General features: G+C 41.8%; 1 protein-coding gene across 1 annotated transcript in view; it reads left to right on the top strand.

Annotated features, from left to right (window-relative positions):
• CACNA1E (calcium voltage-gated channel subunit alpha1 E) overlaps nucleotides 1–27,056 on the top strand; it is a 346,898-nt gene that overhangs the window by 257,786 nt on the left and 62,056 nt on the right. Inside the window, exons 23-26 of the mRNA XM_087930443.1 lie at nucleotides 1,626–1,797; nucleotides 3,666–3,795; nucleotides 6,480–6,539; nucleotides 9,407–9,513. Coding sequence (XP_087786569.1) covers nucleotides 1,626–1,797; nucleotides 3,666–3,795; nucleotides 6,480–6,539; nucleotides 9,407–9,513 — 469 coding nt within the window. The remainder of the gene's footprint in view (nucleotides 1–1,625; nucleotides 1,798–3,665; nucleotides 3,796–6,479; nucleotides 6,540–9,406; nucleotides 9,514–27,056) is intronic.

The following is a 27,056-nucleotide window of genomic DNA, read 5'->3' as shown; positions in this document are numbered from 1 at the left end:
CGCTTTTTTCCCTTCTCCATTTCATGTATAGATGAATTTCCTGTTAATAATGATGAGTCAAGAATACATTTCCCCCTCTCCCCCCCCCTCCCTCCCTTTTTCTTTAAAAAAAACAACATTTATTTATTTTTGGTACTATGTGGAAGTAGGCAGCTATTGCAAAGAAAGACAGATGCCACTGAGAGAATATTTTGCTACTGATTTCTCTTTTTCAGGGAAGAAATACAACCAAATCCAAAAGAAAACCTTCCATGTTTTTACACACACACACACACACACACACACACACACACACACACACACACTTATATTTATGTGTGTGTGTGTGTGTGTGTGTGAAATGTCAGGCTAGGCCTCAAAATAACTTCTGGATAATTCCAAACTTCAATTAATTTTGATGCCTTAGATATAGGAGTTGTAAAAATAGAATAGTCATTCCAGTAAGATAATTTCATAGCATTCAATCCAACTGCTTTCTCAGTCTGACCCTTGACAAAGGATATGAAGTGCTTTTCTGTGTCTTCACAATTAAAAACTCCCTATAACATCTGGATATTAATTACACAAAACTATTGCAAAAATACCTTTGTTCTGTTTAGCACCCTCTTTTTCCCTCTCCCCATCCTCCTCTCTTCAGATCTCCATCTAACTAGCTACATAGCCAGGTGTTGAGAATATAAGGTAGCAATTAATGGCATGCTTTTCTTGGCAGAAATTATATCTTTAAACTGCAATTCCAGAGGTGTTGGATTTGCACTGCAGCAGGTGTGGAAATAAATAGTAGACAGGGTTAGGTACATGCTATGATTTGCCTGCAGTACTAAACAAGCCTAGAATATGCTAAAGTACACACAATTCTGAAAGTCTCCATTTTTATTTTTAAAAAGCCATATTTCTAGCCTTTACACTCAAATAGATGAAGAAAGATGATTTACCAGGTGTTAACTTATCATATAACACATAGGACAAACCAGATATTCATATTACTTTCTTGCACCTGCTCAGGGAGGAATTTATGGGGTTTTATGTTCTGTTCATGTCTCAACAGGAGAATACATCTACAAGATACAAGGGATTGGGGGCAGATCTTTATTCCGTTGAAGTGCTCCTTTCTCTTCCATTGAATTACAAGTACACAAATAAGTTATGTGAAACAGTGGCAGTTGAAGGTTAAAATATGCAAATTACAGTTCGCAAAAATTACTTCTCTTGGCCCATAATTTGAATTGCTAGTGTGCAGGATGTAATCTTTGTAAAAACTGTACGCACATATTTTTTCTACTCAGGGCTGAACTTTTCAGTTTTTCAGCCTGGGTTACTTCTTCTTTTATGTAATGAATCTTTTATGCTTACAAGGACACCGATTCTTTTCATATTTATTCACATATGTAGTATTGGGCGCTCTATCTACTTTTATCATTCCTTACCTACCTCTCTCTCTCTCTCTCCCTCTCCCTCTCCCGCTCTCTCTCTGTGTAGGGGTGTGTGTGTGTGTGTGTATGTGTGTGTGTGTGTGTGTGTATGTGTAATTTTTTTTCTATTTTCCGGAGGCCCTCCTATCAAATCCTCATTCTCTGCATTCTTCTTCCTAGGCAAAGGACTAACAAGATTTGTTCATTTTACAGTTAGCAACAAGACAGATGGAGAGGCCAGTCCGCTGAAGGAGGCAGAAGCAAAGGAAGAGGAGGAGGTAGAGGCAGAGAAGAAGAATAAAAAGCGAAAAAAGGAGAAGAGCTCTGGGACAGGCAAACCAATGGTGCCGCACAGCTCCATGTTTATTTTCAGCACCACAAACCCGTGAGATATATTCCATTAGTTTTCCTTTTTTTCTGGAATTGCTTAATATATCGATCTACTTCAGAGAACTGTGGGGTGTTTTTTTTTTTTTAATGTGATCACATGTTCCAAACAGGAAGTTCAGTAATGCCATAGGCTTTTGCCCCATTGCTACCCATTAGGGATATCTATTATATACAGCAAACTCCTCGGGCATGACATAGGTGGGATTCAGCAGATTCTGACCAGTTCTGGAAAACCGGTAGTGGAAATTTTGAGTCTTTTGGAGAGCCGGCAAATACCACCTCTGACTGGCCCCACCCCCATCTATTCTCTGCCTCCTGAGTCCCAGCTGATTGTCTGGGTCTTCTTTTGATGCTCTGCACAGGAGAACGGAACTGGAAAGCAGGTTAGTGGGGTAGGGAGGGAATAGGGATTTTGCAGTAATCTTCCCCCAGGAGTGGGGAGGGAATGCAGACTTTATAGTATCCTTCCCCTGGAGTGGGGTATAGTATCCTTCCCTTGCGATGCCCACCCAGCCACACCAACAGAATCAGTAGTAAAAATTTTGAACCCTACCACTGGTGCATGAGTTGAAACATCTGAATCACACACTGCAAAAATTGATTGTGCGCCTACTGTAAATCACTTCATAGAAACTCCTGCAGGAGATCCCACAGCAAGGATTCACTAAAGGTAGAAGAGAAACATAATGGAAAATGAAAAGGATTCCTGTCAGCTACAAAGGCGACACTTCCTGCCCCTCTGTGTTGTGGCAGCTTTTTTTTTCACTTATTTTCTAACAACATCCTCAGGGTTATAGAATTTGGAGGATAATAGAAAGTTGGCTTTTGGGAGGACATTAACTGTCACTGCCAATCAAGAAAGAGTATCATGCCAGATGCTCCAGAGTTCATCTAGCAAATCAGAATTATCTACTGACTAAAACCAGTAGAATTCTTAACAACTCGTACTTGGATGATAAAGATACTGGCTAGCTTTCATCAATCACACTATTTTAATAAAAAGGATTATATGAGAGAAATTGTTTCATAAAGACAAATGAAGATTCCATCTATTTCACACTTTTAGGTAAAGATCAAATTGCCTATAGCTTTAGAGCAGAGGTCTCCGAACTTGGCAACTTTAAGACTTGTGGACTTCAACTCCCAGAATTCTCCAGACAGCATAGCTGGCTCAGCCAACAATTCTAGGAATTGAACTCCACAAGTCTTAAAGTTGCCAAGTTTGGGAACCCTTGCTTTAGAGGATCCTGTTGCAAAATTTGTTGCCGTAACAAAAAGTTGTCTTTGTGACACCATTTTTTATCACCCTATTTCCATTCTTGTTCAAACAGACCAGCTACAGTTGACCAAAGGCTCTGTGTGGTTCAGGGCTAGTCAACCTTTTTGTACCTACCACCCACTTTTGTATCTCTGTTAGTAGTAAAGTTTTCTCTAACTGCCCACCGGTTCCACAGTAATGGTGATTTATAAGGTAGGGGACAAAACCCCTAACGCCCACCATGAAAGCCGGAATGCCCACTAGTGGGCGGTAGGGACCAGGTTGACTACCACTGGTATAGTTGATATAGATTTCTTAACTTATTATTATTATTGTTGTTGTTGTTGTTGTTGTTGTTGTTGAAGTGATAATGTAGAATTAAAAGATTTATAGTACTTATTCATTTCATTCTGTGTTGAAAGATTTGTTTATATATTTTTTAAATTTAGCCATCATCTAGAGAGGTAGAAGAAGTTGTCCACTTCTGGCTTATAGGATTGCTAGAAGACTAGAGAGATAGTATAACTGCTATATAAATGCCTCAATTTTAAATGACCAGAAATTAATGCTGTGACCATTGCATGGATTTGTGGTTTCTCTGACAGAATCCGAAGAGCTTGCCACTACGTTGTCAATCTGCGCTACTTTGAGATGTGCATCCTTCTTGTGATTGCAGCAAGCAGCATCGCCTTGGCAGCAGAGGATCCTGTCCTGACCAACTCAGACAGAAATAAAGTAATTACTCCCTAATTATTTGACAGTTTTGTTTTGCTCTGAGGTCTTAGTGCACCTGGATTCATGTTCTGCATCTACTTTATAATTCACTGCAAAGCTAAACACGGGCTCAGAAAATACACAGATTTCACCTCTTGCTGGCTATTTTGGATTTTATTGATTTTATTGATTCTTTCATGTTTGAATTCTCCAGGGCATACCAGAGAAGGAGAGAGGGAGAAAAGATTCTTTGTCCTATCTGAATTTGTTTAATTATAAGGGATAGAAGGAATTAGGAATCCAATTTCCTAATCAGTATTTTTGAGTATTTTAGATCACGACAAATTGTAGCACAAGATTCTACTAATTGTTTAACTTTGGTTTATAATAAGAGGGGTTGAAGCTTCTTTATTCAATGGTGAAGAGAGATTTACTCCCCAGGATGTTATTCTATAGCTGAAGCTAGTCATAGTTACTTCTTTCCTCAAGTAGTGACTGGTTTCCCAATAGCAAAAGTTGTCCTTTCAGTGTTCTTGCCTATGATGGCTTAAGTTGGATTTTGTTACAAAAATCAGTTTCCATGGAAATTAAGATTTGGAGCAGTCACACATACCAGCAACCAATATCTTGCTGAAATTCATAGATGTAAAATCTGATCAATAAAAAAGTAAAGCATGCATTTATTCATTTATTTAATTTATATGGCAACCCATCTCCATAAATTACTTTGAGTGGCCATACAAACTTCATACTGAGGCATTAATGGACAGGAATGTTCTTTAATAGCTGTAGAAAGAATGAAATTGACAAACAATCCTTCATAGTTGTTAAACCCAGCTGGAGAATAGGAAGAACCAAACATAGAAGTGAAAAACCTAGAAGATGGTTAGGATTAGACAAAGACTGGCTCTCTGGTTGCCCATGCTATTAAGTAATGATCCAGTAACCATAGTTAATATCTGAGAGTTTTACCCAACACACCTATCATCTTACAAGAAGCTCCACTCCAGGGGTGTTTTAAACTCAAGCCCCACAGGCCAAAAACTACCTGTGGGGTGCTTAGATCAAACCCTCCTGGAAATAGTGAAGGACCAGCCCATGGTGTGTCTGCCAACAAAAACGGAGCTCAGGAGGGCTGTGCATGGTCCTCCTGAGCTCCACTTTTGCTGGCACAACACTCAGGCCACTACAGGTGTCCCTGACATGAGTGATGTCGAGCTGGGCATGCCTAACCCCCGCCCACCTCCCCTGAGGCCAAACACAACCCTGATAATGGCACTCAATGAAATCAAGTTTGACTTCTCTGCTCCACTCCTTTGGGTAGATGTGCATAAAATGACCCCCACTTTGCTCTTGAATCAGGATAAAACAAGAGCTTAGTAATGAAGAAATTCAAACCATTCAGAAGAACACATTAAGAATTTATGGAAAGGAAAGAAAGAGAACTGAAAAAGCAAGAATAGCAAATAGAATTTAAAATGGGCAGAGGAGGGAAGTGTGGTTATTTATACTTTCTATGCTGCAGGAGTTTAGAACATCTGACTTGCCTCATTTTACACACTGAATTGCTGAGGCCATTAATGTTTGCTCTTAGTTTCCAATCTCCAGTTTGATGAATGGGTTTCTCTAGTCCCAAAGGCAATAATTAGTTAACCAGTGTGAGTGGCAAATTAACTTGGAAGAGGTATTGCCAGTTGTTTTATTTAGAAATTGGGGAGGCACAGCACTACTGATTTCTAAAATAGGGGCTTTTAGTTTTTCTGTACCTAGACACAGGGAGGACCAGACCTTTTAAAACAGCTGCATTTCTCAGTTTGATGAAAAGTGGGCCTCAAAGGGTATGCACATTGCTTGTGTAGGCTATGTTTTCAGCAGTTCCAGCTAATGCCTGTGTGAGAGCTCCGCAGTAATAACTGCAGGATGGTGCCAGAGAGTGTGCCAGGGCGTAGGTGGAAACATGCCTCTGAATCCCAAACGTTGGAACATGAGCAGGAGGGTGCAATGGCATTCAGATCCTGCCCGTGGGCTTCCTGCAAGGCATCTGGCTGCTCCTTGCAAAAAGAGAACACTGGACCGTGTGGTCTTTTAGTCTGATTTATAAATAACATCATTTTGCTGCTATGGCAGAATGCCAGTGGCAGACAGAAAACAGATCAGAGCAGACATAACAGAAAGTACACAAAGCTTAAGGTACAGCCAGATTGTAGAAACTGTTGTCCCAATAAAGGAGAATATTTGTAGCTCAGGGTTGAAATGGAGGGTTCTCGGTGCTTCCGGTTTCTCTTCTTGTTTCAGTCTTGAACCAAGAATTTCAGGTAGCCTTAGCCTGCATTCTATGGCAGAGAAGGGACACGGAGGAGATATTTCTAAATGAATTGCATTCTGGACATTATTCATTTCAAAAATCATAATATGTTTTATTAATGAGAATAATTCCTTTCAAACAAAACAGTTAAAAGTGCTAAACCCGTTTGCTAGGTCATGGTAACAACATTGGGTTTAGTACTCTGTTACATTTAAAAAGGAGGGTTTTCACTGATCTGGCTTGTCATTTTATAGCTAAGTTCTAAAAATTAACATTTCTTGCCATTGTTTAAACTTCAGAATAAGACTGTTTTATACTTATTTATTTAATTTATATGCCTCCAATTTTATTCTGCAATGTGATAATACTTTCTTATTCCACACTGTTTTCATCTTTGCAGGTCCTGAGGTATTTTGACTATGTTTTCACTGGAGTCTTCACCTTTGAGATGGTTATTAAGGTAAGTGAGAAGGGAAGTGTTTTCCTGAGTCAACTGGAAAACAGTGGACAGTTTCATATTCATAGATAGAGCTTTATCATCTCTTTTCAAGAAAGTAGATCTTCCAAATAAATTCTCTAGAATGGCTAGATTAATTAAGATCTAACATTTCTGAGAGCAATTTCTCCTTTGACAATTTTCTTCCTTCAGTGCCTTGTAGTTAAAGTCATGCTTGAGTTTTTCTTAGACTGCCGCTTGCTTGGACTGAGAGGTTTTCTCAGGATTGTTACTCTATACATGATTAAATATTTTTAAAACTTCAATAAATGAAGGAACTCTGATCTTTTAGGAAGTCAGTTGGGATGGCTCTTAAGACTTATTACAACCTTTTCAACCAAATACTGTAGGAATTCTGGGAGTTGCAATCCATTACATCTGGAAGACACCTGTTTAGAGAAGTTGCTCTAGAAATTTCTCTTTCCTGCTGGGAAATGTTGTGATCGCAATCAAATAATGACAAAGGCATTTTCATTCTACAATTTGGCTAACCCCATTTTCTGCAACTTGTCTTTCCTTGGCTATTCTGATTTTCTCCCTCATATGTTTCAGTTCTTGGTATGTCAGAGAATTATGTATGAAACCCACACTAAGGTATTGCAGAGTGTTGAGAACGACAACAACAACAATATTAATGATAATAAAATAACAGTGAAAAGTTTTGTATTAAAAAGGTCATTGGATAATTCTACCTTTTTAATACAAAACTTTTCACTGTTATTTTACCAAGCTATTTTTTTCAGCAGTTAACCGAGTCTGCCAACATCATTCAATATGGGAGTAGCAGTAGCTGAGACGTTAGTGCAATCTCAGTTTATAATGACAAAAACGGTAACTTCCTCTTTGTGGGTGGCTAGTGTTGGCCTCTAAAGGAACAGAATATAAAATAGTTTCTTAAGCAAAAAGGGAAAATTGGACTTTTTTTAGCAGAACTTTTTGCACATCCCTATCACTTCTCAAATGTCACTCCTACTGAACAGAGTTTCTAAAAGAAGACACAGTATTAGGAAGCAAAATTGTCCTTCTGATTTTTTTTCTCCAAATAAATTCTAATAGAACTGAAAGGCACTGAGTCTTTTTTGTTCTATAATAATTAGTTAAGAAACTTTTGTATTCTGTTAATTTGTGTTATTTAAGTTACCTTTCTCTTTTCCTCCAGGAGTTCAAGGCAGTGTACCCAGCACTTTCTCCCCTAGTTTTTTTTTATCAAAACAATCCAGTGAGGTCAGCTGAGCATATAGAACAGAACAGAACAGAACAGAATAGAATAGAATAGAATTCTTTATTAGCCAAATGTGATTGGACACACAAGGAATTTGTCTTGGTGCAAATGCTCTCAGTGTACATAAAAGAAAAGATACATTTGTCAAGAGAAGATTCCTAAGGTACAACGCTTGATGATAGTCATAAGGTACAATCAAATCATACTAGGAAATAGTCAATAAAAAAACCGTAAGGATACAAGCAACAAGGTTACAGTCATACAGTCATAAGTGGGAGGAGATAGGTGAAAGGAAGGATGGGAGATTAATAGTAATAGTAATAGTAGTGCAGACTTTGTAAATAATTGGACAGTGTTGAGGGAATTATTTGTTTAGAAGAGTGATGATGTTCGGGGAAAAACTGTTCTTATGTCTAGTTGTTCTGGTGTGCTGTGCTCTATATCATCGTTTTGAGGGTAGAAGTTGAAACAATTTATGTCCAGGATGTGAGGGGTCTGTAGATATTTTCACAGCCCTCTTTTTGACTCCTTTTGCAGTGTACAGGTCCTCGATGGAAGGTAGGTGGGTAGTAATTGTTTTTTCTGCAGTCCTAATTATCTTCTGAAGTCTGTGTCTGTCCTGTTGGGCTGCTGTACCAAACCAGACAGTTATAGAGGTGCAGATGACAGACTCAATAATTCCTCTGTAGAACTGTAGAAAAAATATAGTTACTGGGCTGAAAGAATCACCCTTTGAGCTTTTTTAGATTTGAACCTGATTCTTTTCAGTCCAACACCTTAACCAATTGACACAGTACTTCTATTATTCAAGTAATAGATTTTATATGGTGTGAAAAAGCCTTCTGTGGGACAACAAAGAGGCCTCCTTTTCAGCAGCTGATGGTCAGTAGTTAGCTGAGCAGATTTCATTTCCATTTTGATAATCATGTCTTATAAACAGTTTTAAATAGGTTTTGTATGAATTTGCCCCAATCTGCTTTTTCGTTTTGTCATATAACTAGAAGAAATTACTAGTTCTCACTTCTTGGGCATATATTTAGCATAAGCTAGTTAGGCAATTTCTAACATCACAACAGATCTACCCAAACTAATCTTTTTATTCCTTTTATCCTGCTGCTTGTGTCAGAATGATGTCAAAACAGGGCAGTCCAAAGCCATTCCATTTTTAAAAGCATGCATGCTATGTTGTAACACATATTAAAAAGTGGGATTTGTGTTACAATGCCCCGATTCTGGTTTGGTCAACCTGACATGCTCTCTTCTGGCGAAACTGCTGCTGGTTCAACAGTATGTAATGTAAAACAAATTTGACAGAATTAACTTCCTAAGCAAACCTTTGATGGCATCTTTTATTTAGTAATTTTAAAATGAAATTATAAGGATCTTCATTGCTACATCCATCTACCACAACCCCACCAGTAACTGAAAATACCTCTAAAGCCTTAAGTGGATTATCTTTGTCCATATGTATTTGCATATAGGCTTACTGCAGCCTCAGTAATGGGATTTGAATGTAAAGAGCTCATAATCAGAAATTAGAGCTTAGGTTATTCTATTCTTCTATTCTTATGAGTATAAAGTATAAGAACTTTCCCTTACCTTTCTTTAGATGATTGACCAGGGATTAATACTGCAAGATGGCTCTTATTTTCGGGATCTTTGGAACATCCTGGATTTCATTGTGGTTGTTGGAGCGCTGATGGCCTTTGCTTTGGCGTAAGTACTTGCATTTTTTGGCTGGGTTCAGATCATTTTACATACATGAGAACCATGCTACCAATGCTCAAAATTTAATTGGCTGCTGCTTCAAAAAAACATCATATCACTTAAAATAGCATGCTTGTTTCCCTTGCTGGCTTAGGCATCAGTCACAGATATTTTTATAATGATTAAATATGAGGAGATATATTTTATGTGATTTAAAAAATTCTAGCTGAATGGGTGGGTGGTAAGAAGGCATAACTGCAGACAAAGTAGTGCAGATATATGAAGAAAGTAATAATCTTGATTGACCCAGAATTTTGCCTAACTTCTAGACTTATTTTCTCTCTTCTTAAGAGGAGTAAAGCTGAACATACAATGTGAGCTTTAAAATCACACAATTTCACAATACAACACAACAGAATACACACAAATTCCATCTTTTAGGGTTATCAGATTTTTTAAAATGCTTATTATACTTTTCTTGGTCTTCATATTTCTGGTTTGGAGTAGAGGTTTGGGAGTTCCATTTGACATTACCTATCTTTTGAGGGGATACTGGATAGTCTTAAGATGTGCACCCTTCTCACTCCTTTTTTGAGAGACTGGCTCATCTCACAAGAGATAAAGAAAAGGAAATTTTAAAGAAGAGAAACCTATAAAATCACATTTTAATTTTAAAATTTTAAAATATTAATATTGTATGCAGTATTCTGTGAGGTAAGTATAAAACTACTCAGTTTGTAATATACAACACGTGACAAGTAGGTTAAACTAAAAAAAAGTTTAAAATGTTTAAAACTTCTGAAAAACCTTGCCAAGAATACTGCATGGACTTGTCTTGGCAATCTTGAAGAATCAAATACTACTGAACAGAAGGAAAGAAAAAAAAAGATCACAAGACAGCATTGACTTATAAAAATGTTCCCCAGGCTGCATGTTTTACAGAGCCCAAAGAATATCTTAGGGAAAAATAATTATCTCAAGAGATTTGAAAGAATTATCTTCATGCACAATCTGATACATTCATAAAAGACTAAACTATCACTGAGCTTGTAAAAAGATGTGAACGATATTGATTTAAGCACACAAAAATAAAAAGTACAAAATTAACACAGCTTTGGCCTACAGTAATTACTAATTTCTTAGAGATGAACTGAGCCCTGAACTAAATTGACTCTGACTCTTTTCCCTAGACTAACCCGAGCCTTTGGGGATAAGTACAGATGTTTATCAGAATTATTCAAGAAACATGCAGCCATTTCTTGCTCTGGTTCTCAGGAGTTGTGCCTCTTATTTTAAAAGAACCAGTCAATCTAAATAACTTCCTATCTTCTTTGCTTCTAGTATTCAGGTTGACTGCCAAATTCTTCAAAATATGTTTGATCTTCATGGTTTACTTTCAAGGATCCCTTGGAATTGACATTTTGTAAGACCTAGAGAATTCTGTTATGATCCATGATCGTTCCTATAGAAGCTAGTGCATTGGGTACCTTGAGTGAAAGTCACAGAAAATAAACAACTTTAAATCCATAGATCTAAATTGGAGAGTATTGTAAAGCATACAAAAGAACACTGATATTTGGTTTTCAAGAAGGGTCAGTTTGGATCAAAGAAGTTACTTGAACATTTCTCCCCAGAGCCAGTTTCTTTTGAGGGGTTCCACATGTGTTAATTGCCCTTGTCTGCAAATCTCAACTACTACTATGCCATGTAGTTTGAACAAATGGTAACCAGCATGTTTCCTGTTGACTGCCCTGCATTCAAATTCATAATTGCACCAAGGTGCCTAAAATAATTTTCCACTTGGAAAGATGCTAAGGACTGTTTCACCTGTCACTTGGGGCCAAATTGAACTTAATTAGAGAGATTAGGCTTTCCTGCAGTTGTTGTTTGTTTGTTTGTTTTTAGTAATTAATGCTGCCAAGTAGCTACTGCTGCTTTGACAATCAAGGAATAACAGCTAGTCACTCCTCCTGATGAATGCATGTGTACATCTGGGCTTGTAAACACATGTTTGTCACCATCCCATTAAGCATTTTAAACATGTATATAGCAACAAAAATATAATATATGAAATGGCTCTTGTTGACTAAGCTATAAATGAGAGAAGGAAGGTGGGTTCTGGGTGGAAAAAGTAATGGAATGCCAGAGTATCAAGGCTGTGAGATGAGGTTATTGCTCTTTCAGATGCAAATCTTCTTCCAACAGTCTCCTTGTTCCTTTGCTCTCTGCTGATGGCCCATTTCCTGATCTTTTCTGTTTTCTTTCCACCTGTCTATCGATCTGGCTTTGTGACTGTACATCTGGGCCTTTACTCACAGGAATGCTTTGGGGTAATTATTTTTCTTGTTTATCTTTGGGGGGGACCCAAGTGAGGGAAATGGGCCTTTAATGGAAGAATTTGGTTTGCTTATCTGTCTGTTACATTGCTATCAGAAAGGCTGCTTGGGTTAGCCCTAGGAGAAGGTGCAATGCCACTAGCTTCTCACAAAGTTTTCCAAGACAAGTCCTATTTCCAGTCTGTGCTTCCTCTGAGACTAGATACTATTACAAAGCATTCTATGCGTACAATTTCAGCCTACAGTATATTGACTCTGCACCAAAGACTGAGATTGTCAAGCTGTTTTAAAGAAATAAATTTCCTGCTATTTCTGGCAAAGTGTCAAAAGCAGAAGTTTCAACATCATTTCATGGAGGAGTGTGAACACAACACCGTAGCTGAAATGAGATAAAAACAGAATGCCACTTACATTCCATCAAGGGAATAGAATGGCAGAGGCCACAGATCATTGGTTATGTATTGGTTAATGCGGTACTTTTACTTTCAAAGAAATCGGGTACTTTCTGCCTCATATGCAAAAAAAAAAAAAAAACCTTTGAATACATTTAATATGCCACTTTCATTGGATGGAGCCACCTACCAGCTACTACAACACTGCTCAGACACCCAAATTGTTCCACTCTTGGGTACAAAGGGACCTTATGAGGTATGGCTGAATGAGGTACTACTGCTTGAGTTATTATCTGCTAAGATGCCATTGTTGTTGTTTTTTTCATTATGGGGTTTATCTACTGTGTACTTCCTTGAGGTCAAGTCAATATACAGAACGCATACTTCGAAATCTGAAGTATAAACAAAGTTCCCAAATTAACTAGGTAAAGGCAGACCTATCAGCATTAGCATCCAAATATTTGGAATATATAAAAGTAAGTCTGATGCATCCTGGATGGATGAATGGATTTAAGAATGGAACTTTGATGAACACAAAAACAGAAAGATAGTTCTTGTTTAGCAACCACTAGTGTATATGTATATGAGTGTGTATATATGTGTGTATGTGTATTTCTGTGTGTATATGTTTATATAAAAATGAGGAATAAGTGTTATGTTACATCTAAAATGGAGGGTTTTCACTGGTCTGGCTAGTAATCTTATAGCTAAGTTCTTGTTGGAAGAAATATCCTTCTGGGTTCAGTTCCAAGTGGGGAAAAAGACACTGGAAATATGGAGGCTGTTTGGAAGGTTTAATGGTGGACAGGACCACATGGCCTGGAGCTCCAAAGTGAAAAAGAAGGATGATCACATGCTTCAAGATGAAGGAAGAGATCAAGAAAAGGCTGAAGTGCTGAGAGTGCCTGGGTTTTATAACCTTTATTGGGATTTGAATTGAAGCTTGTTTCTAATTGGTTGTCAGACTCACATGAAGGGGCAACTCTGTAGGCTGTCCTGAGTTCCAGGCTTGGTTGAGCCTTGGTGGATTATGATGCCCTTAAAAGGGCTTTTGGCAATTGCCACAGCCCTACCTGGAGATTTTTGCTATGCAAAGTATTCTGGCCCAGGCCTTAATGGCCCACCCATTAACAAAGGTGGGGGTGAGTTTCTGCTTCTGAGGTAAGTTTCTGCTCTTGAGTTTCTACTCTTTTTAGGGGAAATATTCTGCCTTTTCAGTATATCCCCAAATATTTCATTTTTCTAGGAGAGGGATGGGTGCTAACTTCCTACATTCTTAAAAATTTAAATTTCTTGCCATTGTTTAAACTTTAGACTAAGACTTTGTAATCTTTATTTATGTGCTGCCTAACTCACTCTGCAAAATGATCATCCTTCCTTATCTCACTGTGTTGTAAAAGCAAATTCCTAGTCAGGGACCATAGTATGTTTCATTGATGAGGAAGAAGCAAAGGGCCAGTTTCAAAGGCAACGCAGGACAATTTTCTCACATAAAAGCTGCTGGCACAAAGGCAACAGCAAATGCTGCTGAGTAGCAACTGAGGGGAACTTACAGAGTTAAGTTAGTTGAGCAGGCAGTAGTTCGTCTTTCAGCTACTTCAGCACTGTATCAGGGATCAGTGCCAGGTTTGGTTACTTTAAAGAACAAGGATCTCCATTTCTAACCTCTCAATTTCAAATGCAGTCTTTGATGGATATAATATTAAGCTTCAACAATACAGCAGTCATGATTCATTAAAGCTGCAATCTTATAATAGATGTAGAATGCCGCTTTCTAGTGACAATCTCCGGGGCTGATTTTTTGATGTTGGGAACTTCAGCATCAGGAAAAAAGCAGAAGAGAGAGTTTCAAAAGCCCAGGGTCCAGTCAGATGAACGAAACTTCCAGCTCTGAGGGAAATTTAAACCAATGATTGTGATGTCAGAAAGACTTATTTTAAAAAGTGGAAAGGGAAGAGAGATAGATGTTTCTCCACTTTCATTTCTCCCCTGCCAATCTGTTGTTGACAGTCTTTTGATCATTTTGGTGCCTCTGGTACCAAACCAGTCTGAGAGATAGTTTAGGATTGCTGCTTGTGTCTTTACTGAGTAACTGTATGGTTTTCAATTTAAAACCAAGGCAGGGTATCTGATCCTTACCCCACTGACACTATCCTTAGCAAATATGAACTCTACGAAAGCTGGAAGAGAGATCATAATTTGCTTTTCTTCCCAAACATCTAAGTTCGATTGTAAGATTGTGACTCATCTCCCAAGATCATTAAAAGCTGTTGTTGTGTGAAGTCATGACATATTGCCATAAATGATTGAATGAACGTGTGAGAAATAATTTTTAGGTTACATAATGCTGAAAAACACTGAGATGTGTGTATGTGTAAGAGAGAAATAAGCTAGATAATAGTGCAGATTAACCATCAATATTTCAAATGTTCTTTCACTAGAAATTCATAGTCATTCCCATTTATATTTGGAAGACATACAAGCTGTCTAGAAAGTATGTTGGCTTGGTATACTCCATGAAAAAGGAGGATTTTCATTTTCAAAGTGTTATGTTTGGGAAAAGAGAGGCTGAACCAGAGCATGAGTGCAACAATACTTTATTATACAATAAAGGGCTGATCGTGCTTGCCACGCCTGGAACTGGCTCGCAGCAATCAGCAACTGGTTGGACCCCGCAGCCTGCTTTTATAGCCGGCTGCTGGGGGGAACCAGCCAATGAGGAAAGGGGGAGAACGCCCACTCAAAGTGAATGGACCTGAGTGAGAACTCCTAGAGTTCTCAGGACATAACACCCCTTCCCCCCAGATGCGAACACGCATAGTCTTTGAGGTAGGCAGGAGGTTTATGTTGGCGCCCGGAATGGCGCAGCTCTGGAACGCTGTCTGTCCGTTCGGGGTCTGCCTGGGAAGGCAGAGTCAGCAAAGTGTCACCAGTGTGCCCCTCGGTTCGGGTATGCCCGGGGCTCGTAGGGTTGGTCGCTGGGGATGTGCTCCCGTAGACTGGATCGGGCTAGTCAACCGTCTGGGCGCTGCTGTCCGTGTTCGGGCTTTCGGGACCGGTTGTAGGTGTGAACTGGTCGCCGGGCATGATGTGGATGTGGGGCTGAGGATGAGGCCTCCCTTCGTCTTGTGACTCTGGGTCCCTGCTGGCGAGGGTGCTGAGGCGCCTACGCAGTTGGTCTATGTGCCTTCTCCAGACGCGGCCATCCTCCAGTCTGACCCGATACGACCGCGGCCCGGTGATAGCTACGATCTCGCCCGGGATCCACAGGGGGTCTCCAGCGAAGTTCCTCGTGAAAACTGGCTCCTGTAAGATAAAATGTCTAACCCCCGATGTGGAAGCGAGGGGAGAGTCAGGGCAGTATTGTGGGTGGAGTCTGTCCAATACAGTCCTCAGACGCCTGCCCATCAGGAGCTCAGCTGGGGACTTATTGGTGACTGAACAAGGAGTTGAGTGTTGGCTCATCAGGAACCGCGAGAGTTTGTGGTGCCAGTCATCCTTGCTGAACCTAGCCAGGGCTTCTTTAGTGGTCCTGACGGCCCTTTCAGCCAATCCGTTACTGGCAGGATGAAATGGGGCTGTGAAAATGTGGCGGATACCCAGGTTGGCAGCGAAACGGCTGAACTCGGTTGATGCGAACTGTGGGCCATTGTCGGAGACAATGGAGTCGGGTAGCCCGTGCGTTACGAACAGGCGTGTTAACACGTTGGTGATTGCTAGTGTGGTGGTCGTGGATAGCTGTGCTACGTCAATCCATTTGGAATAGGCGTCCACGACCACTAGGAACGTCTTCCCATGCAAGGGGCCAGCCAGGTCGATGTGAATTCTGGACCACGGGGCGCTGGCACTTTCCCATCTGGTAGGGGTGGCAATGGGGGGAGCAGGACGGGATTCCTGGCAAATGCTGCAGGAACTTACCCAATTGACAATGTCCTCGTCGAGACCCGGCCACCACACGTAGCTGCGTGCTAATGTCTTCATTCTCACGATGCCAGGGTGTCCCTCGTGCAACGCCTCCAGAACTCGGGTACGCAGTGAGGCCGGGATGACCACTCGAGTGCCCCATAGTAGACAGCCCTGCAAACTGGATAACTCCTGCATGCGAGTCTTGAAAGGTGTGAATTTGTTTTCAACATTTCCACCCGGCCACCCCCTCCTCACCCAGTCGAGCACCTGGGCGAGCGTTTGATCTGCCTTGGTTTTAGCAGCAATGTCAAGGGCAGTGATGGGTAGGTCCAACTGGGTGATCTCGAAAATAGCGTGGACAGGAGCAGGGTCTTCAGCCGGAGCCGGCAAGGGGCAGCGACTGAGAGCGTCAGCGTGGGACAGTGTTTTACCCGGGCGGTGTATAAGTCTGTAGGAGTAGGCTGCTAGGAAGAGGGTCCACCTTGTCATCCTAGGGGAGAGGACTTGAGGGGTCTGTTTGTCCCCGGCTAGTAGGCCCAGGAGGGGCTTGTGGTCCGTGACCAGCTCGAAAAAATGGCCAAAGAGAAATTCGTGAAATTTTTTCACGGCTGCAACAGCTGCTAGGGCTTCCTTATCGATCTGGCTGTAATTGCGCTCCGTTGCAGAGAGCGTCCTTGAGAAAAAGGCGATGGGGGCCTCGGCGCCATTGGGAAGCCTGTGACTTAGTACCGCCCCAATTCCAAAAGGGGATGCGTCTGCTGCCAGCACTAAAGGGAGGTTAGGGTCGAATTGAATAAGTACCGCCTCTGACGTGAGTAGTGATTTGACGGCGTGAAAAGCATGGTCTTCTTTGTGCCCCCAGTTCCACGGTGACTTTTTATCCAGTAATCTGTGTAGGGGTTCGGCTACTGATGCTTTATGGGGCAAGAAGGATGCGTAAAAGTTCAATAGCCCCAAGAACACCTGAAGTTCAGTTTTGGAGGTTGGAGTGGGTGCCTCGTGGACTGCCTTAACCTTGGACTCCAGGGGGTGAATGCCAGAGGCGTCAATTTTATAACCCAGAAAGTCCACCTGTCTAGTGGCAATGGCACATTTTTCTTTTTTCAACTTGAGGCCATGCTGTCTGAACCTCTCTAACACTGCTCGAACTCTCTGGAAGAGTTGGGGTCTGTCCCTGGCTGAGACTAAGATGTCGTCGAAGTAGGGTACTACACCAGGGAGGCCCTGCAAAATCCGCTCCATGAGGGATTGAAAAATACCTGGGGCAACACTTACGCCAAATTGGAGACGCTTGCATCGGAAGGCACCCCTGTGAGTGACAATTGTCTGGAGTTCCGCTGTTTGGTTATCAACAGGGAACTGCTGATATGCTTGAGACATGTCTAATTTAGCAAAAATGCTGCCTGGTTCGAATGTGTGTAATAGATGCTGAATGACAGGCACAGGATAAGCGCTAACTTGTAGAAACTTATTGATTGTCGTCTTGTAGTCCGAGCAAATTCTCAGGCTACCGTCTTTTTGAGGGGTGTGACAATGGGCGTCTCCCATTTGGCGAAATCTGTTGGCTCAATGACCCCTTGTTTTAACAGTTTATCCAATTCCGCATCTAGTTTTGGCCGAATAGCGAATGGGACCCTACGCGGTTTTAGCCTGATTGGGACCGCCTGGGGGTCAACTGAGAATGAGATGGGGGTACCTTTATAACACCCCAGCTCTTCGCTGAACACATCTGCGTAATCAGCGAATAAGGGGTCAGTGTCTGAGGTTGAGACAGCATGGACTCCTGTTAGCCCTAGGCCGAGATGGGGAAACCAATCGAGCCCCAATAAGGTGGGGAGATTGCCGTTAACTACCACTAGAGGTAGGTGACCTTTAAAAGCTTTAAAACTGACAAGGAACTTGCCTCTGCCGATTACAGGAATGGTCTTCCCCTGGTAGTCCTTCAGGCTGAACTGGCATCTCTGGAGCCAGCTAGTGGACAGGCTAGGTTGGAGCCTCTTGAGGGTGTTCCATGAGATAATTGAGAGCGCTGACCCAGTGTCAACCTCCATACGGCACGGTTTACCTTCTAAGGAAACGGATAAAGAAATTTTACTAACAGTGTGGCAAGTGTGCTTGGCATGGTGGTGCGTGCGACAGTTCAATACTCGCCTCTGTGGTCCCGCGTGCGAGGGGGGGTGCCTTTGTGCTGAGCTTTGAGGGGCTTGGCAGACTCTCGCGATGTGTCCCCTTTTATGACAGTTATTGCAGGTAGCTCCTTTAAACTTGCAGGTGGCCCTCTGATGAGATCCCCCGCAGGCTAGGCACAGGGTGATGTGCTTGGGTGGACCGATGTTTTCTTGTTTGGCTCCTACCTGCGGTCGTCTGTCGTTGGAGAGGCGGTGGATGTCGTTTTCATCACTGATGGTTTCCTCTGCTACCACCTCCTCGGAGTGGACTGGAAGCGATGTCAGCTTGGCACTAGGGCCATGGATTTCGGTGGCTGAGTGTGTTGCCAGCTCAGCTGCCAAGGCCTCCTCGACTGCTTGTGCGAGGTTGAGGTCTCTTTTTGCGAGAAGGCGCCTTTGCAGGTGGAGGTCCTTGACCCCGCAGACTAATTGATCGAGGAGCATGTCCTCCAGGTAGGTTCCAAACCCACAATGCAGTGCTGCTGTTCTGAGGGCGGCCATATACTGATTGATGGTCTCCTTGTCCGCTTGCTTCCTCATACGGAAGGTGAATCTCCTGGCAATCTGTGAGGGCCTGGGAGAATAGTGGTTAGTGAGGATTTCAAGTAACTCAGACCATGGAACGTTTTTCAACTCACGAGGGGCCACGAGGGCCGTGGCAGTATCGAAAACGGTGGCTCCACAGTAGATCAGGAAATACTACTTTTTCCGATGTTCTCCAGCATCCGCCAGGCCAATTGCATCGATATAATGATTAAAGCGGTTCTTATATGATTCCCACTTCTCCTCATCTGGTTTGAACGCTGGGAAGACTGGATTGGAATTCATGGTGCTGGGACCGGTAGAACTTCCTGTGGAAAAAATCTCTCTGGGGCAGCAGACAATGTTTTAGTGCCTGTGGCAGGCAAGTGATTTCAGCTCCGGAGAGGCTTTTCGCAGTCCTCTCTTTCTCTCTGGGTTAACCACGTTTGGCTGTTAGCCGTTGGCGGTGTTTGGATTCGCGCCTGTGTGGGTGTCAGTGACTTGGCTACAGCGCTGTGCTGTGCCCTTAGGGTTGAAATTCAAATGGCAGCCGTTTGAATTTCGTGCCTAATACTGAGCGGCTGCGGCTTGCAGCGCTTCATTTTCCCTGTAGCTTGGCTAACAAGCGGCTACAGACGCTTCTAACTATCGATTCTGACCGCTCTCTCTGGCTGCGGATCAGCGTTCGCTACTTATTGCTTGCTGGCCGCTTTCTCTGTCAGCGGATCAGCGTTTGCTCTTTTTGTTTGCTCTTTTTGTTTGCTGACCGCTCTCTCTGGCATGCGGATCAGCGTTGCTCTTATCGCCGACCGATCGCTCTCTCTGGCTGCAGATCGGCGGCTAGTGACTCAGCGGTTGCATGGTGCTTCTGGTAGCCATCCCATCCTCGTCGCCAGTGTTATGTTTGGGAAAAGAGAGGCTGAACCAGAGCATGAGTGCAACAATACTTTATTATACAATAAAGGGCTGATCGTGCTTGCCACGCCTGGAACTGGCTCGCAGCAATCAGCAACTGGTTGGACCCCGCAGCCTGCTTTTATAGCCGGCTGCTGGGGGGAACCAGCCAATGAGGAAAGGGGGAGAACGCCCACTCAAAGTGAATGGACCTGAGTGAGAACTCCTAGAGTTCTCAGGACATAACACAAAGTATGTAGTGAAAAGGTATAGTTTGTGTAAAGTGTTCCTGTACAGGTGCAGTGCACATTACTACAACTTTATAGACCTATACCAAACTGGGGAAGACCATAGTTGGTGTTTGCTTATCAATGAGCCAAAGTAAATAGATAGGAAAAGAGAATAAAACTAATTGTGAAGATAATATGGGTCTGAAAGAAAGGATGCTTTTAATGCCATGTCACTTTCCACCCTACCTCACCTTTGGCTCTCTCCCTATCCTTTTGAGAAGAGAAGGATAGGTGAAGTTTATGTAACAGGAATATTTTTCTTCTTAAATGCTTCTATGTAAGGATCTTCATCTCATAAAGCAACTTAAGATTCTATGCAACTGAAATTTCACAAACACTAAATCTTCTTAAGTAATCTCTATAGCAGGAGTGGTCAAACTCGCATCGTGACGTGATGTATTGGACTTTGTTCCCCTTCACTAAACCGGTCATGAGCATGGCCAGCACGTGGTGCATCCGGCCCACGACCCCACGAGTTTGACAGCCCCGCTCTATAGAGATAGGTGGGCAATTGTTTTCAGAGTTTTTCTGCAGATAAAAACAAGCCCTGTGGTTGATTTTGAACCTTTTCCTACAGAAAAATGAACAAGTAGGACAGTGTCAAAGAGAAGCAAGGGATACAGTAAGCATTAGATTTATCACACAGCCTCTGGAACAAATAAGGGGAAAAAGTTGCTCTGCTATGCTGTGTTAGGGAAAAAATTATATGGCAGAAAGCAGCCTGCAAAAGCAATTGCTCTGGAGTTCATGCAAGGGGATCAATGTCCCAACTCTGCTTCTCTCTGTCACTATCAACTTGTGACAAAGTTGATACTGAGTCCTCTTTCGAAATCCAATTATATCTGTTGCTTTTTCTGCCAATAAATTAACCTGTAATTATCCCTGTCCTATTGTTTCTTTTTTTTTTCTTATATGTATCCATGTATTCATAACTATGTTTTTTTTACTTATACCTATTATCTTGTAAGCAATTGACAAAAATAAAATAAATAAATAAAACCAGACTGCAACGCTGGCTCACCAAAGACAGTAACAGCAAAGGAGAATCTTTGTAGCTCAGAGTGGAAATGAAAGGTCCTTGGTGCTCTCTGAGACTATCTAGTTTTGATAATGAAACATCTGTAAGAAAGCAACCAATCTCAGAGAGCACTAAGGACTCACAATAACAACATGGATCATACACAACAATATTTTTATATTAAAAAAGAAATCTGTAGCTCTTTCCCAATGTGTGTTTATTTTTAATAAAAGAAAAGAATTGGGGAAGGGGTGGTTGTATATCCTTGAAGTTGCATTTTATTATCCAGACAGGTTCCAACCAACATTAATATTTTCTTCATTATAGCAGCACAATTGGCAGTGAATTATACTTTTAAAAATGCAGGTTCATTAAAATGTTGCTTTCACCTAGTAAAATTGCCTCATGAATTATTGAAATGTAGTCTTACCCACTGTTCCTGCAAGGTAGCTACTGATTTAAAATGAAATCCAGATTATGGCAATACCTCCAGTGCGCTTGTTTGTCATCCCAAACTCTGCTGCTGGACAAAAAAAAAAATAAAATAAGATGCCTTCTAGATCTGGAGCATGTTTAGCATGCTATTGAGTGGCCTTCGTATTTTCTATAGAAATGTACAAATTCTATGTGAAAATCTAAAACAAATCATAGAAAGTTGCAGAGGAATGTGATTGAGCAATAAAGTGGCAACTGATATCTAGGACTGATAGGTACAAAGTAATGCACCATGAGAAATAGATTTACTTATCTAATTATGGACTACATAATGTTAGGTGTTATCACTCTGCAATGAGATCACTGTAAGGTCAAAAAGTATCGGAACAGGACATCACCGAGTTTCATCTCAAAATGTTTTCAATGCTTTGGTGTGTTGAACACAAGGTCAATACACAGAATAGGAATGTAGATTCATTTTGTAATGAATCAGATTATAGGCTGTTTTTACACTGATTAATACAGTAAGTCCTCAATTTAAGACAAAAGTGAGACTAGAAAGTGGAGGCCACTACGTGACCAGACCCATTTGGGGGGGGGTAGTTTTGTGGCAGTCATTAAATGAGTCACCATGCCCATTAAGCAAATGGTGCAGTCTAAAAGTGGACAGCGTGGTCATAAAATGAACCCATTCTTTCGAATGAGGGTTTTTGCCTAAAAAGCACCAGAAACCAGAAAAAAAAAAAGTCACAAATTGCAGTCCTGTGACTGGGACACTGCAATATTGCAGTGCACCAATCATAAGGCTAGTTGGCTGCAAAGTGCCTAAAATGTAGTCACATGACAGGGGCGAGGGTGCAACATTTTATGATGGCGGGAAGGGCTTTATGGGCCATAAATCACCTATTCTTAAACCATTGTAATTCTGGATAGTTGTAAAAACCCCAGTTGCTGGTAGTGATTTGAGAGGGCTAAGCAATGATTGTTTCGTAGGGTTGAGCAATAAGACACATATACAGAGTCCTTTGCTTTCAGCATCATCTTATACAATGGACCAGTGTGACATTTGTTAGAGCCCTTAAGGGCCCAAGGCTGTATTAGCACCATCTATTTGAATAGAACATAGAAAGGACAGCATGAGAGGCCTTTGAGAAGCTTAAGAAGAAATGCTGTTGAAAGAGATATATTATAAAATATACCAAGTCTTTTTTAAAAAACAATTTTCTAGAATTTGTTGGTGATTGTTTTGTTTTAATTTTCTATAATTTTCCCCTCTGTAAATGTGGACGGGAAAATAATGTGTCAGATAAAATAATAGCTAGATATTAGCATCAACTTTAATTTAGAATTTAATTGCCAGCAGAGCAAACAAAGCTTGCATCTGTCTTTCACTCACACTCTCTCTCTCTGTCTCTCCTAAAAGTATTAATTTGGTTTATTGTTAATTTGTGAATAAAGAACATTGTGAATCAAATCTATACAAAATTTTAGAGGGAAGTAGCTAGTTCTATTTAGTTTAAGAACTTATGCATCATGAACTTGCAGATGATAAGTGTCAGGTTGAGAAAGAAATACTTAGACTCTTTTAGTTAGAGAAAAGATATCTTTTACTGGAAATGAAATGGTAGCTACAATAGAATTCTGAATCTGAGGACTTAGGCGCGCAAATCACATATACAAAGTGATGGAAATGTTCCCACCCCCAATAGTTCAAATGATTCTTCCAATTAAAAGTTGTGCATATGATCATGTGGACATCTTCAGGTGGTGATGAGGCCTCTGTCCATTGACCTTGGCATATTCTGATAAAGGTTTGCAGCTGCGCAGAGAAAAGAAAGCTAAGCGAGAAATAGAAACCTAAGCAAGAATGTATACTCCCCCCTCCTCATTTTATACAACACTAGAATGTAACACCTCCAGCTCGCTTCCCATACTTTCCCCCTCCCCCCGTTAATTATGGCAGCCAAAAGATGCAAAGCAGTAGTAGAAGATCTTGAAGGCTGACAATAAGGGAGTTTCAATAGTTTCAATAGAGTTTCCACTATTAAGCAACTGCATTCTCTTCGCTGATGATGTAAAGCTATTCAACACCACAGACAATACTACTACCCTCCAAAAAAGACCTTGACAATGTATCAGAATGGTCAATCAAATGGCAACTTCAAATCTCAACAAATAAATGCTCTGTCTTATATATTGGCAGAAAAAAAATCAGAAAATAAAATACAAGCTGAATAGTCAAGACCTTGTTGAGGATCCAAACTTTGTCAAGGACCTTGGAGTACTCATCTCAAATGATCTAAGTGCTAGAGCCCACTGTAACTACATAGCCAAAAAGGCATTAAGAGTTGTTAACCTAATTCTACGTAGCTTTCTCTCTGGTAATATCACACTACTAACTAGAGCATACAAAACATTTGCTAGACCTATACTTAAATACAGCTCATCAGTCTGGAACCCATATCATGCATCTGATATTAACACAATTGAGAAAGTCCAGAAATATTTCACAAGAAGAGTTCTCCGCTCCTCTACTCATTGTAGAATACCTTATGCCACCAGACTTGAAACTCTAGACCAGGGGTGTCCAACCTTTCACCTTCCCTGGGCCACATTAGAAGATGAAAATTTGGTTTGGGCCGCACATAAAATAAAATAACAGTAACGATACCGATCATCCCAAAAAAACATAGAAAACATAGTTAACATATTAAATTTATTTGGAAATAAAGTTAGTGAGATGTTTTTATTATTTATTATTAATTATTTATTTAAAATTATTTATTTTTATCACGGTTTTTTTAACACAGTTTTTTTATCACAGTTTATTTTCCGGCCAAATTTTGTGGGGGTGGGGAGGGAGAAAGCTTGCCTGCCTCACGCCTACCTCTCCTCCTGTAAATAGCCCGGCTGGATGAGGCAGGACTGGAAGGCAGAAGCAGCAGCAGCGGCGGCGGGCAGAAGCAGCGGCGGGGAAGGCTCCTGCCCCGCCACCGCCACCGCTTCTGCCCCCGCCGCCGCTTCTTCCCCGCCACCGCTGCTGCTTCTGCCCCCGCCGCCCTTCTGCCGCCGCCGCCGCTTCTTCCCCGCCACCGCTGCTGCTTCTGCCGTCGCTGTTTCTGCCCCACCACCACCCCGCCGCTTCTGCTGCCGCCGCCGCTTCTTCCCCGCCACCGCTGCTGCTTCTGCCGCCGCCATTTCTGCCCCCGCTACCACCCCCGCCGCCGCTTCTTCCCCCACCGCGGGGGCAGCAGTGGCGGGAGAAGAAGCGGTGGCGGCGGGGGCAGCAGCAGCGGTGGGGGCAGAAGCAGCAGCAGTGGCAGAAGCGGCGGGGGTGGCGGCGGGGGCAGAAGCAGCAGGGGTGGCGGCAGGGCAGAAGTGGCGGGGGTGACGGCGGGGCAGAAGCGGCAGGGGTGGCGGCGGGGGCAGAAGCGGCGGCGGCGGGGGCAGCAGCGGCGGCGGGGGCAGAAGCAGCAGCGGTGGCAGGGGCAGAAGCGGCGGCGGTAACAGCAGGAGGTGGCACTCTGACGGCGCCCGCCTTTTCTCTTGCTGCTTGGCCTGGCGCTCGCCTCGCCCCGCCTCGCGCCTGCCTCTCCTCCTCCTTCTCCCTGGCTGTGGCACGATGGTTGGGGTGGGCATTGGGCCACATTACGAGGCGACCTGGGCCGCATGCGGCCCGTGGGCCGCGGGTTGGACAAGCCTGCTCTAGACCTAGAAAACCTAGAACTACGCCACCTCTGGTCCGATCTAAATATAGTATATAAAATCATACATTGCAGTGTCCTACCTGCAAATGAATACTTCAGCTTCAATCATAACAATACAAGAGCACACAATAGATACAAACTCAAGGTTAACTGCACCAAACTTGACTGCAGAAAATACAACTTCAGCAACAGAGTGGTCAATGTTTGGAATACTCTACCTGACTCTGTGGTTTCTTCCCCAAATCCCAAAAACTTTAACCTTAGACTGTATACTATTGACCTCACTCACTTCCTAAGAGGCCTGTAGGGGGCATGCATAAGTGCACCAATCGTCCCTGTCCCATTGTTTTTTTTATTTTTCTTATAAGTATCTATCTCATGTATTCAAAACTATATTTATTCTTATACCTGTATCTTATAAGCGATTGACAAATCAAATGAATACTAAATAAATGCTAAATACTATTAACCTTTTCATGGAATAATTCCTGATATATTTTAAGGAATCTTTGCTTTTTCTAGAATGGATTTTGACTGTAAAGCAGGTGCTTATAGGTCAGTAGTGGGATTAAAAAATTTTTTTACTACCAGTTCTGTGGACGTGGCTTGGTGGGTATGGCAGGGCTTGGTGGGTGTGGCTTGGTGGGCATGGCAGGGGAAGGATATTGTAAAGTCCCATTCCCTCCCCTCTCCAGGGGAAAATCCTCATTCCTTCCCCACTCCTGGGAAGGTTGCTGCAAAATCCCATTCCCTCCCCACCCCACTAACCTGCTTTCCAGCTTTGTTCTCCTGTGCAAGGCAACAAAAGAAGACCCAGCCAATCAGCTGGGACTCGAAAGGCAGAGAATAGATGGGGGCAGGGCCAATCAGAGGTAGTTCTCCAAACTACTCAAAATTTCCACTACCGGTTCTCCAGAAATGGTCAGAACCTGCTGAAAGCCACCTCTGCTATGGGTGAAGCCATAGGCCTCACCACCAAAGAACTTTCCTAATTTATATTAGGAAGCAGTATAGTGAAGTTGGAGGAGATTAGGTTTTTCTCAAAATTGAGTTCCTTAAAATCACCCTGTAGGGTCTAATTTTAACTCTAGATATCCTAAAAGATGAATGTAAGGGATAATACACAAGTAGAAGATTCCTATCCCTACTTTTTCCTTGAAGGTAAAATATACCTCCAGAGCATTCCTTGATGCTACTATTCCCACTGAACTCTGTAGATGAGTATAGGAATTATTTCCATGCCCTTCCTGAAGTTCATCTTTTCGGCTACAGTCAATTTTTCAGTTCTTCCTAGATGCTGATTAATGACTAATGAAGATCTTTTTCTTAATAATTTGACTGAGGATATCCTAGTTATGACAACCTTGTCTTTGCGATGTATAAAAACTAATTTCAATTCAGTTATGACATCATATAGCTCTGCTTATCAATACACTATATACACGCACATATTTACTTGTATATGATGGTACCTTGTAACAGCTTATTACAATAGTAGAACCATCCTAGGAAAAGAGCTATTGTACTTCCACCTTTGGATGAAAACAGAGAGCAAGATGATTGCTGGGATTCACCAGGTACATGAATGTATGATTCACAGTGGCATGGTGCCTTACAACAGATGGTTCAACTCAGCAAGAGTGTGAAATCACTTGTTTTAACCTTGTTAGCACATTCTTTCTCACAATAATAGGATTTGAAATCATCAGTCAATTCAAATAAAAAGGGAATTCTCCTGGGCTTGCACTCTCTTTCTCTCTCACATACAGACACAAACACACTTTTTAATGTTCAGATTTTTTAAAAAATCCACTCAATAGTTCAAATTTATCAGGTTTCAAAAAGTCAATAATGTGGCCCATGCTTTTCATCATCTATACAAAA

The sequence above is a fragment of the Pseudonaja textilis genome, chromosome 3 (genome assembly GCF_049901715.1).
Source record: "Pseudonaja textilis isolate UNSWEBS1 chromosome 3, rPseTex1.2, whole genome shotgun sequence".
NCBI classification, from domain to species: Eukaryota; Metazoa; Chordata; class Lepidosauria; order Squamata; family Elapidae; genus Pseudonaja; species Pseudonaja textilis.
Note: the sequence above shows the minus strand (reverse complement) of the source record. Positions and strands in the feature narration are given on the sequence as shown.